The following is a 15,696-nucleotide window of genomic DNA, read 5'->3' as shown; positions in this document are numbered from 1 at the left end:
CACACACATACGCTCCCGCACACACACACAGGCGGGTGTGCAGACGTGCGGGGGGGGGGGGAATCTGCACACCCCTTTCTTTCTCTGGAGAGATCTCGTTTTCGGACGTGGTTTTCTTCCGTTGCATTCGTCGATTGTTCGTTTTGTCTCAAGCCTACGGAGGCTCGAGAGATTGCTTCCATCCTCCAAGGATGCTTTGCTGACGCGAACATCCTGCAAGTTTCGAGGCTCTCTAGTTTCGCTCAGCCTGCAGCTTCTGTTTCGGTGAAACCTGAGCATCATGCACGGCGTCCACAAGCGTTTCGCCACGCAGCACTGCCTTCAGCGACACGCGATCATCAACTGGTGCTGCTTTCGGGGCGTTTGGCAATTCCTGCGCCTCCACCACGACCGTTTCCTGCGGACTTTCACCAAACCCGTCAGCGAGCGAGCTTCCACGGGCTTTTTTAGCGGCGCTTTCTGCCACCAGCTGCACCGGGTAGTCGAAGCTGTAGAAGAATCCTTTCGGATCAGCTGACACTTCGTGATCGTCCTCATTAGTCTGAGGATCATTCTCGCGCTTGCGGACACTACGCACTGCCTCCACGATGACGCCTTCATCTGCCAACGCGGATGCGCCTGGTGCGATGTGATCCGTGTATGGTAGGCTCGGATAGCGGATCAGAGCCTGGTGCTGATTGGAGACAGCCGCCAGGATTTCGTCCTGCTCCGGTTCGTCCTCGACGGCATTGCTCTGGACAGCCCGGTAGGGATCATCAGATACATCGGGGTTGGCGCGGGCAAGACTCGCCGCTTCTTCCCAGGCTTTCATGTGCGCGAGACGAGCTTCACGAACTTCCGGTGTTTCGGTGACTGGTTGCAGGCGCACTTCGGGCCGGTTGTCGATCTGATGGAAGCCAAGCCCATCGGACCAGTACTGCACGATCACGTCCTCGCCGAGTGGGTTGACGTACTGGTACGAACCTCGAACTTCACCATTTGCATTGCGTGCCTCCAGTCGAGCCTGGTTGTGGTCGCTGTAGCCAAACATCGCTCTACCGAGACCATCCTGCGACGAAAAGTGAAGCAAAAAAACGAGATGTGAATAGCAAAAAACGGTCAGAAGCTAGGCGCTTTTTGAAATGTTGGCTAAGCCTCTCTGCCTATGGCCTTTTCCTGGGACTAGTCACAGATGACCACCGATCTGTTTCGCCGCTATGGTTACTCATATCGAAATGCCAACTCATAGTAACAGTAACACCATCAAGGATTCGCCAACGAGTCTCGTGGCAATAGGCCAATCTTTTTCTCGTTTTGCTATCTCGCAAAAAAACATGCTCCCGTTCTAGTGATTCAGCTGTCGGCTTAAACCGGCTCTGACAGATAATAAATCTAAGCGGAACCTAGCCTAGGGGAATTTTTTGCATAATTCAGCAGCCTCAACCGTGCACTTAGCCTATATTCGGGCACTATGGAGCCGTGTGGTGACATCCGTACCTGTCCGTGGAACTGTTTCGCCTCATATTCCTCCTCCACATAGTCCTCCGGGTGTTCGATCACTCGCCCGTTGTAATAGAAGCTGGCCAAAGCTGGATCCTGTATATTGCGCGTGTATCCAAGCGGATGCTCGCCCAGCTTTGATGCGTATCGCAGGTCCAGGCTCTGCTGGGTGATGAACTTCTGCGCCTCCTCTGGACTGATGTTGACGAGCTGGATACGTCGGGCCAGCAGCAACGGTGCCACCAGCTGGAAGAAAGATTTTGTGGAAGCATAAACATAAACATAAGCTCAAGCGGCCACAAAGCACAATGGGCAGGGCCGCGAACAGCCCATTTGTAATTCAATTAACTCCACGCCACGAGACAATGATGCCTCATTAGCATGCAATGGGATGCTGCCCGTGGTCCCCAACCGGTGACGGTGGAAAGTGATAAAAACCGTCCATATTTTCTTCATCCGGTCGTCATGACAACGTGGGGTGAAAATTTCAAACAATACCGTCATCCCCTAAACCCAAGCCAGTAAATCCCGCTGACTGTCGCTCTCGGTCTTGATGGCCTCGAATCGCTACAAGACCGCTTGGCGTTCCCGCGTCCCTGGCGACATTATTCCTGCGAGAAAACCAACTTTTGACACGCTGCCAATGACTTGCTGGCTCGCTGGCTGCCTTTGGCCGGCTCAGAGTCCAAGCGATGTGGTGTGAAAATAAAATGGACCAACCGGATCCCGGTCTCGGGTCCGGGAAAATATATCTGCTGCAGCGTGGCATCGATAGCGGCCCAGCAACAGTGGCATTGTAATGTTTGGCATGGAAAAGCCAAACCCAACCCAGCCCGCTGCCATATATATCGCCCATATTTTTATGCGCCCTTTTTGTTCGGTGACAATCGGAGCAAGATAAAAACGGAATTCCGGCGTCTGGTGGCATTCGCATCTCTGACCATGTGGCATTGAAATTATATATCACTCCGCATTGTAACTGGCGACGAACGGTTTTCCTTCATATCGCTCCCTATCGCCGTGGGAATCGTTGGACGAAGCTCAAACGTAATGCATAATCATTGCCCGAGGCGCAACGTGATCAGAAGGAAAAATGATCGATATTGCCGGACCGATCCGGGTGTGGTTCAAAAATGTAAATTTTCCTCCCGAGGCATCATATTTCAATTAAACCGCAGAACAATTTATTGTGTAACGTTATCAAATTATGCGATGCTGCGTTGCGGTTTTTATTTAGGTGTTGTGGCAGTTCATGATTTTTTCTTCTCAGCAGCAGTCAATCCTAACAAATGCACCTGCATCGCAAAAAGCGAACGCGCCCGGTTGCTGTCATTTTGTGCGATTTCAGCGTTCCTCGTTACGTGCAGCAATCCACACGCAGTTGGGAAGCATTCTTTTGAAAGATTTATGCCATACCAACGCCCAACTGCACGACTGCTGCTGACGACTGACCCAATATTCATCTCTCCACCGGCGGGGATGCATTTCTGAGCGCACCCCTGCGGCGGGAAATGGCACGATTTCGCCACGGTGTCAATGAAAGCGATTTGTATTCACCTTGACAGTGACGACGGCGTGTCGAAAGCCGGCAATGTAAGTGGCGCGGACACGTGCACCCGAGGCGTGATGAAATCGCATAATTGAGCAATTTGTTTCGACACGAAAATGGAGCCACACAAAAAAAGGACGAAGCAAAAAGTAATACAAAATAAAACTACACGCAGACGCATTGTTATCTGGCAGGCGCGTTCTCGGCTCGGCTTGTTGGCGCAAATATTTTGTGAGTTTATGCCAAAGCTCCACTCAGAACGTTTCGCGTCAACAGTGAGCTGTGTGGTGCGCGTGCAAACTCTCGAACGGGTAAATGATGGCATTCGCAGATTAAGGTCAGCCAAGGATGCTTAAAATTTGTTTTATTTTATGGAAATGAGACGTCCGTCCGTGCTGCACGAGGCCTAGAGGCTCGGCGATGGTGCGTCCGGAGGATTAGCGGCGCATTATGGAAGATCATTCATCAAAGCGATAAGCATTATTGAACAGTTGGGAGATGTATTCAAATCGAGGCCAAATATAGACGAACTTCGTGTCGTCTAGAACCTTGGCTGGGGCCTCATCGTCTCCATCAGCTGAATTTTTCATCCCACCAGCAGCAGCCTCAGAGAACGTTGTCATTGGGAAAAACTAATGCAACCATCAGCTTAGCTGTGATTGATTATGGTACGCTTGATCGAGTCTTGCGTGCAGATTTAAATTGAGATCGTACCGGGCGTCCAAATTACGTCGCCATCGGTACGAAACAAACTCCAGCAGACGTCTCACTCATTGCGGGGAGATGAATCACGCGCATTGTCTCCTGGAAATCCCTATAATGGGCTTATAAATATTTCATGTGAAGCGTTTTTGGAAACGCAATTCCGCGTCAGCCTCATTTCGATGGGGAAGTCCCATTTTTATGCGTCTACGGTTTCGGGTAGCTGGCATTTAAGATTATTGCGCTCTTCCGGTCGACCAGCATGGAGCGGTCCAGTCACGATCCCCAATTCGAGAACACGCGCTGGAACTTCTTCGTTTGAAGTAAGGGTCCGGGACTGCTTGTACGGCCGTATCATTAGCCACCCAGCAGTCGTCGTAAATAGCAGAACGGCCTTGATTTATAGGTGTGTTTGCCTATGACGTGCCTATTCGGTCCAGCCCGTTCCTCGCATGCTTCCTCGTAAGGCGACACGCACGGCTAAGGGGCGCAACAAATCGTATCATCTCGTGATGTTAGAATAAACAAGCCGTCCAGCCGATTTGGTTGACAAATACGACAACCAGCCGGCAAAATTTCCTGCAAATAAACGGCTTACGACTTGGAGCTACGCGAAGCGCAAACACTCGATGCTTTCGATGATTAACTGTTTGCACGGTCGCTTCGGATGTGGAGGGCTTGCTCGATAGAACCCGCTTCCTAGGCTGGCTGTTTTGGCGGTAAACATCGAAAGTTCATCGGCGCGAATGTCACTCGAGCGATAAATTTCGTCATCCCACCGAACGACTTGATCGCCTGAAGAATTTCTAACGGGGAGCGATTCTGGAAGGCGTACGAAAATAGCACCCTGCGCCGTAGGTGAGAGTGAGCGAGAACACAAATTCGTCGATAAAATACAATCGCCCCATAAACCATCGGTCACCGGGCGAAAAGCGCGCTCGCACCACCCAAAGATGGCCATCAACGCTGGGAGGGAGTTTTGCATAAATTAGTGCACGATCCAGCGTGTTGCCCACACATCACCCATCGGCCAGTGAACCCGCCGGGTGCGAGCCAACCAAAGGAAAAGCGTTCCTTCCCGGTTGGACAGGTTTTTGGAAAACCGGGACCCACGGCCGTCCACGCGAGCGCGTCCTGGGATCGTGACCGACGGGAACGGGTTTCCCAGCGGGTGTAGCCTTGAACCGACGCGTATTAACACCATTTTCGTCCTCGTCCATTAGCATTTGTTGCGTGCTTAGAATCGCGAACCAGATTCAGAAGCTCCAGCGCGAGTGTGTAAGAAATTCTGGACCAACGCAACGGTTCGCGAACCTGTTTGCCCGAAATACCAATCGCGGGCGGAGGCCTCCCCAGGAGGCTAACTGTTCGGGCGTGACATTTAGACGCATTTCGGATGGGAAAAAAAGCCAAGCAATAAAGGGAAGATAATCCAGCATTTACAAGCTTTGCCTTCGCCAGAAGCTAAATTAAAAAGAAAACGACGCATATTGTGCCCTCTCAGGTGCTTTTTTGGTTCCATTGTGCGGTTTTAGTTCGCTTTTTAAGATTCTCCCTTTACATACGGCAGGTTTCCAATTTCGGGCAAGTTCACACATGCTGGGGATGGAGAATTCGGAACTTGTTCGCAAATCGAAACGACACCCCTTTCAGCCGTATCAAGTTATCGGTGCATTTATCGCAAGCATCGGCATCGGATGTCCGCCGAAAGGTTAACGGCATTAATTCTGATTGTAAATACGCTCCGAAAGCTCGCCTCGAAAGCTCTCCGTAATCCCGATAATTTATGGTCGTGCAGGAAGAACAGAAAAAGATACGGAAAGGATGCATCGGAGGATGCAGCAGTCGGTAAGGGGCATCACGAATGATGCGATTTAACGACGGGGACAGACGAAGCGTTTAGGATTAGTTTTCGATAGAAACGGAATGGGTCGAGAGGCTCATTTCGTTAGAATGTTTTCCATTTAATGGTAGTTTGTAAGTTCCCCTATAGAAAATTTAACATATTCTAACGACCTAAAACTTAATTTGCCATTCTAAAAATATACATGCATTCGCAGGCGCCATTCTAAAACTTCCCACAAACGCAACCGAAACTTTATAAGCTTCCCGAAGCACCCTCGATCGAAACTTCCACCAACAAGAACCTGACAAACAGGGCGCCGACACACCGAGTACGGCAAGTGGCGAGTCGTGCTTGGAATTTATATTCCCGCTCCCAGCGGGGAAGCTTCCAAGCCTTTTTGGATGTCGATTTTAATTTCTGGAGCCAAGGCCACCGGAATGCGTTTACGTTCCACCCCTTTATCGCTGTCACCCCATTTCGTTATCGTATACGCCCTACTGAATTACGGCTGCTAAGCGCGCGGTCTATGCTGCAGTTTCTGTGAAGGCTCACGTACCGAGAGGATGGTTAAAACTTGTATCAGTTTCGCCATGGTCGCTTTTTCACGCGCACCCACACTCACGTACACATACACACACACACGCGCGCGCACTCTCTATCGGTCTCCCGATGGATAAAGGAGCTTTCCTGCTGGAAAAGGGAGGGAAAGCTGGAAAATGGAGAGCTTTTACGTTAATTAACTTTCTCCACTTATCGCGCAACCGATGCAGGCTTTATCGCACACCGATCGGTCGCGTTTGCTCGCCCCTGTTTTTCTGCAGCAAACCAACACCGGACAGAAAAGGACACGAAAGCGTGGTCGCGTACGCACCACCGCGCTATTACACAATGCCTGCCGGATTTAACCGGGTGCGATACCTGCGATCGATCACGCACGCTCTTCGCAAAGACGTTAAATCGAAGCTCGCGTTCCCGCGACCACGAAAACAATAACCACCGAGCGTCGCGTGTGACAGCCTTTTTATATGGCCATCATCGTTCCGTTCGCGCCTCATCCGTCCCATTCCACCGGGCACCGCGAGGACGAAGAGTGTGCAGCAGAACACACCAACCACACTCGAAGAACGCCACCAAGAACTTCACCGGCTCTGGCAAGCTGGGCAAGAACACGGTGTCTGAAGAGGCTCAAACGTGCGCCTCCTCAATCTCAGCCACCGCTCAAACGTCCCTTAGCCGTCGAGGCGTGATGCGTGGTTTGCGATAGGGATGTTTGTTCTCGTTCCATGTACGTTCTCTGGTGTCCGATCCATGGATCCACTTACCACGTTGCGTTGGACGTTCGGAGGCACCTTCGCACGAGATAAGACCGCTCTCGATCCTGCCCGGAATGTGCTTGTGTGATTCGCCAAATGCGTTCGTTAGAGCACCCGGTCGACTGGATATGGTCGGTAACTTCACCGGGGAACCGATTGTCCAACAGCTGTTTGGCTGGTGACCGCTCGAGGACGATTCGTTTCGGTACGCATCAATTAGAGAAACGGCAGCACCGATCGGTGCACCATAACCGGGGCCGGTCTGGAACAGGTCGAGAAATAATTGCTACACGCAAGAAGTAAATTGGCTTTCGGGTGGAATACAGCTCTCGGGATGATAAGCGCCCCGGTGACAACGCCCGCGGTGGGAACAGAACGACATATTGTCGTTGAGTAGGGCAGGATCGTCCTTTACTTTGCCGCCTTTTGTGGGCAGGAGTTATGGGCTGTGTGCGAGAAACCGAGCCGTTCTCGGTGAGGCATCCAATTAATAGGATTTCCATGCTTGCCATGCTTCGAGCTAACGGTCGTTATTAATGCGTTTGAACTGCTATCGACGTACCATCGACGTGTCATCTCCGATGCTTTGTGCTTAGAAAGTTGACTAACCTATTGACCGAATAAAATGCTAATCCTCACGCTCTCTCGCTTCAACCCACGCCCGGGATTAACGGAGCCCAATAAAACGCTCCCACCACGTTCTCCGTGGGCTAAAGTGGTGCCAAAAAAGTGGTGCCGAAGTGCGAACGAAACAAACGAGCTGCAATAAACGAGCCGGATTAGAACCGCAAACAACCGCCAGGCCTTTCACCTTTCACGACAACGGTTTTTAACCGCTTTATGGCTTGTCGCATCGAATTTCACCGGGATCAAGCGCAAACACAGCTGTATTAAGGGGCTGGATAAAGTTAATTTGCTGTTGAAAAGCGCCTGTTGCTTTCACTCGCCCGTCCAAAGTTCTAACAAGCACACACGCTGCTGCCCGAAGGACTCAACAAATCTCAAACGGCTAACGATACTGTGTGGAAGAAAAAAAAGGAACAAACACGTAACGCGATAGCCCTGCTCTGTCAATTCGCAATATGATTGATGAGCCAGCTGTTGGGGTGCATTTATTTTCGCACGAAAATTCGCCCCAAATCGCAGGGCTCGCGCAAAAGCCACATGCAACATCATTTCGGTTGATTGATATTATCGTCCGCAGCCGGTGCTGGGAAATGCGGACCAGACCGCAAAGCCCGAACGCACCCAGCCGATCAGTTGTGATGCCGATCGCGTAATCAGAATTGACATTTGAGTTTTGGTCCGCATTTTCCCTCCGGGCAAGGATGGGCTGAATGCCGACGCTGGCAACAGACGACAGTTGCATGCGTCCCTGCGATGGAGACACCCCAAAAGGCGACCTAATCGGCGCCGCTGTGGTTGCGGAAAGGTTGGTTTCACGCAGAACAACGCGGAATGTAAGTCACCTTCGCGTGGAGGGTCAAGAATGGGAGAATGATCAGAATGGCGAAAGGCGCAACGCACCAGCAGTTGATGGGTGTCCCAATGTGAACGCGTCAGCAGAATCGATGCAAGAATAAAAATGAAAAACAAAATACGACCAACAAATGGAAGTCTCCCGAGCAACGCTCATGAATATTCATTCAAGCCCACTCTGAAGCGGCACGTCTTCATTGCGCTCTCGAAGGGGGTCTCTGGGGACTTGGAATGGACGCTTTTGGTGCGTGTGAAGCGATGACGGATGGGCTACTATGCGCCTGATTCGCGGACCGGTAATTCACCTCCTAATGAGTCATATCGGAGCTGGTGATCGGTCGTCGCCTGTCGAACGGGAGCTGACCTGCCAATGCACCGTGGCGTGGCATTAGCGCATCACAAAATTCGCGCGCGTGTGTAGGCTTGTTGCTCCAGAGCATCCAGAATATTCGACACCTCTGCTGGAATGGGTGATTTTTGGCACGTATGCAGAGGAATCAATTAGGACCAGCATCGTTCGGTAAACGAGCTTGAGCGAGCTTGCGTAAATGTCAAAAATTTGGCACAATCCCCCTAACAGAGCAGCACTGCCAGCGTCTCAGTAGGCCTTGCAAAAATCACCGTAAAGCCAACGCAAGCCCGGGAGAAAAACATTTTGCTCCCTTTTCCGAAGGAACATTCCACCGTAAGAAGCGTAAAGCGAGCCCGGGCTCGAGCAAAACTTGCTGGGCAAGTGATATTTTAAGATCGAGTCTTGCGTTCGGTCTTCGTTTAGCGAAGCCGTTCTTAAGCCGCTAAGACCCGCGGTACCTCAACCGTGGAACGTGCCTGCGAGTTCTCTGCTTTCCACCGATTCGATACGTTGTTCACGCCCCCTCCATGCATCGGAGTTCCTGCGGGATCCTCCCCGGGCAGGGCTCCGGAGCTAATGTGTTTTTCTGCCCACCCTCAGCTTGGCTGGCTGCGAGACCGGAGCGAGAGAACGCCATTACAGGCAATAAAGTGCTTGCTGAATAAAATCAATTTTTATGGGGTATTATTAGTTTCTTGTCCTTTTAGCCGTGGGTCGCACTCACCTTTGGCGCGGATGGTGGAGTTCAACGGAGGGATGCGTTGTTTGCTGTGTGTCGGGAGACCTTTTGCGCTTTTCCGATGGGTCTCTCACCTGCGTGTAGGGCTTGGTCTTACGGGACGAGAAACAGAGACGTCCTTGAGACCTTGACGGCGTTCGGTTGGGAAGACGCCCCAGCAGCCGTTCGGTAAGCCAGCATGCGTTAAGTGAGCAATTTATCGAGCAAACCATCGATATTGCGAGCTCGCCGGTAGGCGCCTTGCCGATGACAGACAAATGGAAGAAGGCTTCCGAAGACCACTGGCACGCATCTGCGATGCTAATGTTTTGCGGTTTGCGGTGTGTGTATTTTTTCTTCCATCGTCCTCCGGTGAGAGAGCACGAGTTCACGGCCTGTCAGCGGGCACGCCACCGTCCCGAACAGCGGAAGGCTTAAAGCGCACGCAGCATCGCTCCCCGACATGCAATTAATTAATTAAATGCAATCTATCATCGGTGCAGCGTCGTATTAACGGTTCCGCTTGTCGCTGTTTGACAAGTTGTTCCCGCTGACGTTGACACTTGTCCGCGGAAGCTCCGACAGGTGGCCTCTTGGTGGAACCAAGTGCTCCCATGGGAGGGCAAAAGAGAGTCCGTTTGCAAAGCGACACTTTGTATCATTAGCACTTGCTCAACTTAATCAACTTCACAGGACGTTCCACCGGTTGACGGCGATCGGTATGGCGCAATCCGCAAAACAGTACACGTGCTGTGGGACACATTCCGACGATGGCTTTTTAGCTTGCCGGTTCTCTTTTTTTCGCTAGCAAAGTCATATGCCGCATTCCGAACCCATGGAAGAAGAAGAGGATTGCTGTGAAAAATGCGCCCTCCAACCCACGACCGGAAAATAGCGCTCGCGGTGTAGGCGAGCCTTAAGCACACAATCCACAATCCGCTGCATCATGTCGTTTAATGATGGCATTTCAAACATCACAACGATTCCGATCCATCTCCATCGTTGGATTTGGTTTCCGGCTTCCGCGTCTTTAATCAAGCGCCCGTCGCTTCGCGAAGGCGTGCTATTTTTGGGCAAGCCCCAAACCGTGATTGTGCGATTTCCACCGATTTCCGACCGACGGAGCTCCATCTTGGTATCGCGGCTTGGCACACGCGTCGCTCTAGCCCAAAGCGCTTCCTTCCGAGCCGGTCGTCTGACGGAGCTTTTCCTTTATTCGTCCTGTTTTTTTTCAATCTCTCTCTCTTTCTCTCTCTCTCTCTCTCTCACTCGTGACAGCCATTTCCTGCGAGTTGTGGCTTTTTCGCGTTCAACCCACGTCCCGAGGCGGACAGTCTCCCGAAAACGCGCCACACCACACACCAATGCTTGCATGCGGAAGCAAATAAATTTCAATTCAATGCAGGTCAGTATGAAATATTGCAATCATAAAAGTGGATTTATGTAACGGCGTGGATTTGTCCCAGGAAGCCGAGCGCGGAAGCGTACGGTGGAAAACTCTGATGCACTTCACGTGCAGCTCCACGCTCTTTCAAGCCGCGGGAACACGCGTTTCGTGAGCAAAACCCCTTCCGAAGAAAGTTCACGGCCATCTCGGCGATTGCACCTCGAGCTGAGCCCTAGCTTCGGTTCTTTACCGGGCGTTTCCTAGAACCACGCCTGGAACCACACATTAATGACGGTGCCGCCTCGTTGGCACTTTTCAATTAAACGAATCAATTTTTCAAACGCATGCATTTCCACGCCACCGTCGCGTCTATCATTAACGATCGTTTACGGTTCAACGGTGTTGCGTGTGCTGTAGGGAGGCGATTTTTTTTTTCATTCCTCCTCCCAAGGCACCCATCCGTCAAAGGGCTTGACGTGTGCGTGACGGCACGGGATGGCTTTGGTATGGTGCTGGGAAAAATGAAAACAAACAATGTTTTAATATTTAATTAACCAAGCAAAACGGGGAGACCGTAAAACGAGATTTCCGATGGTTTCATGCGTGGAAAAGCACTCGATCACACGCCTCGTGCCGCACATTGGCGATTCCGTGCCATTTTCCCGCGTGTTTTCCCGCGTACAATTATCATAATGGAAACTGAGCACGTATCAATTTGAATGGATCGCTGCGTTTGCGTTAAATTTCAACGCCCCTGTTTTGTTCGTCCTTTTCAACGGCAACGGGTGTGTTTATCGCTCGAATGCGAACCGATCGACCCGCTCCGAACGTTAGCGAGTCAATTATTCCATGACCACATGCTATCCAGCACGCTCGCGTTATCCCTAAAAAGCACCCTAATCACCGGCAGTTCCATTTCATTGGCATCGTATCGTGCGCGCATCCTTCCGACCAACTCCATCCATCGAGGCAAAAGGATATAAGAAAAAAAAGGACACGGAACTGCGAGGTACCCACCAGAAGAACGATGGGCGATCAGTTTGTGCGAAACGACACCTCGCAAACCCGCGTAAACATCATGGGCGGCGTAAGTAAGCGAATGCGATACGCCGTTCCGTGTCTATTAAATTTATGACTTTTCTTCCGGCCGTCCGTCCGTCCGGCGTGTGGTTTTGCCTCTTGACGATCCTCTTTGCCACCGTCGCCGAGCAAAACACACCCGGAAGACGATGCACACACTGTCGCACACCGTCAGGCGCCATCCTTCCTTCGCTACTAGGCTGCTTTTACCACCCAGGCATTCATTTTCCGGCATCGGTTCACTTTTCCGCTGCGCTGTGTTCGAGGCGCTGTCGAGTTCAACTTTCTTGCTTCTTTCTTTATTCTTGTGCGATGCTTTTTTTTTCTTCTTCTCTTTCGCGAACGTTCTTGCCAACAATGGCGCGTTCCGGTTTTATAGCCCCCGGATCGCAAGTTTTTCCCCCGAAGGGAACCGTCCACATTTATGTGTCGAGAGAAGTGCATGCGTGCGGGCTTGTTTGCTCCGAATGCAGGGAAAACCGAGCTTCGGCTACTGGAAAATAGCTTCCTGGCAGCTTTCTGGTGAGCGGAGAATCGAATGTTTCGGGCGCCAGCGATAAAGGACGATTTCCAAAGCGCAGATAAATTAACACAATACGACATTCAGTATTAATCAGGCTCGGTGATTGGTTGCAACAGGACGAGCTGGTGGCGAGAATTCTCCACTACACCTGGGAGGGCCTTTTATAGACTGTTAACAAATAAAAGCATAATTAAACACAGCGCAGCAAACGAGCATCGACGGTGGAAAGACAACAAGCCCAGTTGCATGTTTTATGGCCGCTCGGTACAGCTGATACGCGGTAATAAAGTTAATCTCGGGAGATTTTTCACCCACCCAACGAGCAACCACGCCGGCAACCGGGGAGTGAGCTAAGATAGAAACCCCAATTTGTTATGCGCTGAAATTCATTAGCAACAAAAACATCCCACCACGCCAGGAAAAACCAGCACCAACTCCATCCGCTAGGGGACACCAACGGGTTTCCGTGGTGGTGAATTGACCGAGTAAGCAAAATATTGATTCATCCCCGGCGTTCATCCCCCACGTCGCATCCACCCACGCCCCCGGGAGGGATGGATTGAAAAGTTTTCGATACCGAAAACACGGGGGCTTCGCTTCGTGTGCCAGTTTTTGGCTATCTTTTTTTTTTTTGCTCACCAGCTCCACGCGATGGGACAAGAATACATAAAACTGCAGCCGATCATAAAAGCTCGCATCATTGAGCACAACGTGACCCCCCAAAATGGGGATGGGAAAACCCCCCCCCCCCTACTACGCTCTGAAACAATACCCGTCCAAGTGCCGCACGCTGCTTGGGGGTGAGTTTCGCTACGCTGCGGAAACGCGCTGTATTTTACGATGTTTGCAATTAGTCACCCTCGCGGGTGTCACCAAGGGACGAAGACGGTGTACCACGAACACGAGGCTCGCTTCCGAGCATGAAGTTGAGACCGTCACGTCCTGGCAAACACACACACCACCCACACACACCACAGACACACAAACAAGCCCGCTGGGGTGACGGGCTGGAAAAACGCACAGAACGCGCCGCCTTCAAGTCGGTAAACAGATAAATATCGATACCCCGCTCCGTGACCGGTCGGACATATTTTCCTTCTTGCTGCTCACGCGTCCTGTGGAAGGAGGAACGCGAGAGCTCGGTACACTTCAACTTGTCACCGGCAAAGGGCGACCAGGAGGCGAGAAAGCTTGTCACATGTTAAGATTATGACAGCTCGAACAGCGAGCATCGGCTCCGGCGTTTCGCTTCCAGCGCAAGCACATTTTCTGAACATGGAACCGGAGATCTTGGCTCGCGGACCCGTTACGTAACGGCTGGGAAATGGGTCAGGGCTGGTTATTTAAATTAATTGTGTGCTTAGCGGTACGCGTGTGCAATCCATGCTCGGCGTTGTCACGACGCTAAACGATTAAACAACAATGGCGGGATAAGCTCACGTGATGGTGACATTCCATCCTGCGGGATGACAAACATCCGCGAATGGGGAGCCTCTCAAATGCTGTTAAACAGCATCCCGCGAAGCTAATCCTTTCCCACGTCGATCAGATGTCAATCAAATCGAAGGAGGCGTCAACATTGCCTTTGTACTTGAACGCATATGGGAAGGTAGAATATGGGCGTTAATTTGTAGCTAGAACGAGTTCCGTTGCCGTGCAATGTTAGGCGTGCATGTTAAGCATTTTTCTTCCTTGTAATATCCCTGTAGCTCTCCAGTGCTCGACCGTTCTCCTGTTGATGCTGACTTTCTTCACACATGGAGCTTGTGCACCTTGGCGAGAAGGAATTTCAATTATCTCTCACACCCATCGCGAGCATACCGTGCATGTGTTGTTCCTTTCAGAGGCGGAAAAACAGGCTTTGAGGTCACCTGCCCATCAACACGAACGTGCCAGTGACAATATGGCCGCAAGGGCCGCAAGGGCCGCAAGGGCCATGTGCCAAGTACAGAATGATTGCATCGTTTGTGTCGCATCTCGCGTCGTCAACAGCTACAACAATCCCGCCCGGGAGGATGTGAAACTTTTCTGACACTATTATTCGTGGAAAACAAGCTCCCGAGTGGATGGTTCGAGGCATACATCTCGCGCATAAACGGAACAGCTGGTCGTACAAGCGACGGATCGCTTTGGAAAAAGAAGTGCACTGGGTGGCCTTTTAGAAGACTCTGTCCATGTGTCGCGTGGGAGACACCATAAGAGATTCGAAACGAGCAAAAATGCCGTATCATACACTTCAGCCCTCTTTTGGGATTTTCGGCGATGGTTTTTCCCCGTAGCTCGACCACTTGACAACCTGGGTGTGTGAGCAGCACCCGCGAGAAGAAAGTGAATGAAAATTCAACTTACACAACCAGATCCACCCACCAGCCCGCTGCTTCACCTTGCCACCCACCTCGGGACAAGTTTCACCATTCAAATGCTCAACATCCAACGTCACGCGAGTTTGCTTCGGGCTTCCTTGCTGGGGGCAACGCGTGGTACCGGGTGGTGGGCTTTCTTCTCGAGCGCATGGAAAAGTTTTGTTTGTACATGCGCACTGGCGCTTCTCGCGAGGCCTCGGCCTTCCAGTGAGTGTCCGGGTGCCAGTTTGGGTCCCTTTTGGATGGATTTTCCGCGAGGTGCCGCGAGCTAACCGATGAGTTGTGCTCGGGAGTTCACCGTGGCAGGACGCAGCACGCCCTCCGAAAGCTAAACCTAGCAGGCGTTTGGAGTCAGCTCGACGTTTCTTTTTTTCTTCTTTTACTCAGCTGGACCAGAAAAGCATACAGAGACCCCCGGGGCAGGGCTCGCCGTGGAGAGTTCGCCACGTACGTTATCCTTATCCCGTCACTGCCCGGGAAAAGAGCATGAAGCCCTGGCGGTTGAGCAGCTTCCAAATGGCGTTCGTACCGTGAAGTGAAGCCACAATCGATAAGGTGAAAATGGGCCCTCCGTCCGGAGCTGGTTGCGAAATCTGGGGCCCATAAACAGGTGAAGCGCATATGCCGGCTGTTGGCTCACGCAGCATCGGTATCCTTCGATAGCTTCTCGAGAGTGGTTGAAGGCAAACCAAACGCGGCAAAGATGGCCTACTCGTTGAGGCAGCCCTACCGCCGGGCGGCCGCCATCAGTGTCGTTTAGTGTTGTTTACGCGACAGTTGGCAGTCAAAAGAGCGCGTCACCAGCGCGAAAGGACAGCTCTGGTGCTAGTGCGTGCCTATGTGTGTGCGAAAGCAAGTGAATCAGAAGTGTGGAGCCACGCGAAGGCCACCAGAGTGCCGAGGTG

General features: G+C 51.6%; 1 protein-coding gene across 1 annotated transcript; it reads right to left on the bottom strand.

The window, feature by feature from the left end:
* Positions 1-189: 189 nt before the first annotated feature.
* LOC128726345 (uncharacterized) lies at positions 190-6,229 on the bottom strand. Its single transcript, XM_053820149.1, has 3 exons — positions 6,133-6,229; positions 1,477-1,725; positions 190-1,048 (listed from the first exon to the last, which is right to left on the bottom strand). Exons 1-3 carry the CDS (start codon positions 6,166-6,168, stop codon positions 233-235), a joined length of 1,101 nt encoding a protein of 366 aa, XP_053676124.1. The 5' UTR covers positions 6,169-6,229; the 3' UTR covers positions 190-232.
* Between the last annotated feature and the right edge of the window lie 9,467 nt (positions 6,230-15,696).

The sequence above is a fragment of the Anopheles nili genome, chromosome 3 (assembly GCF_943737925.1).
Source record: "Anopheles nili chromosome 3, idAnoNiliSN_F5_01, whole genome shotgun sequence".
Classification (NCBI taxonomy): domain Eukaryota; kingdom Metazoa; phylum Arthropoda; class Insecta; order Diptera; family Culicidae; genus Anopheles; species Anopheles nili.
Note: the sequence above shows the minus strand (reverse complement) of the source record. Positions and strands in the feature narration are given on the sequence as shown.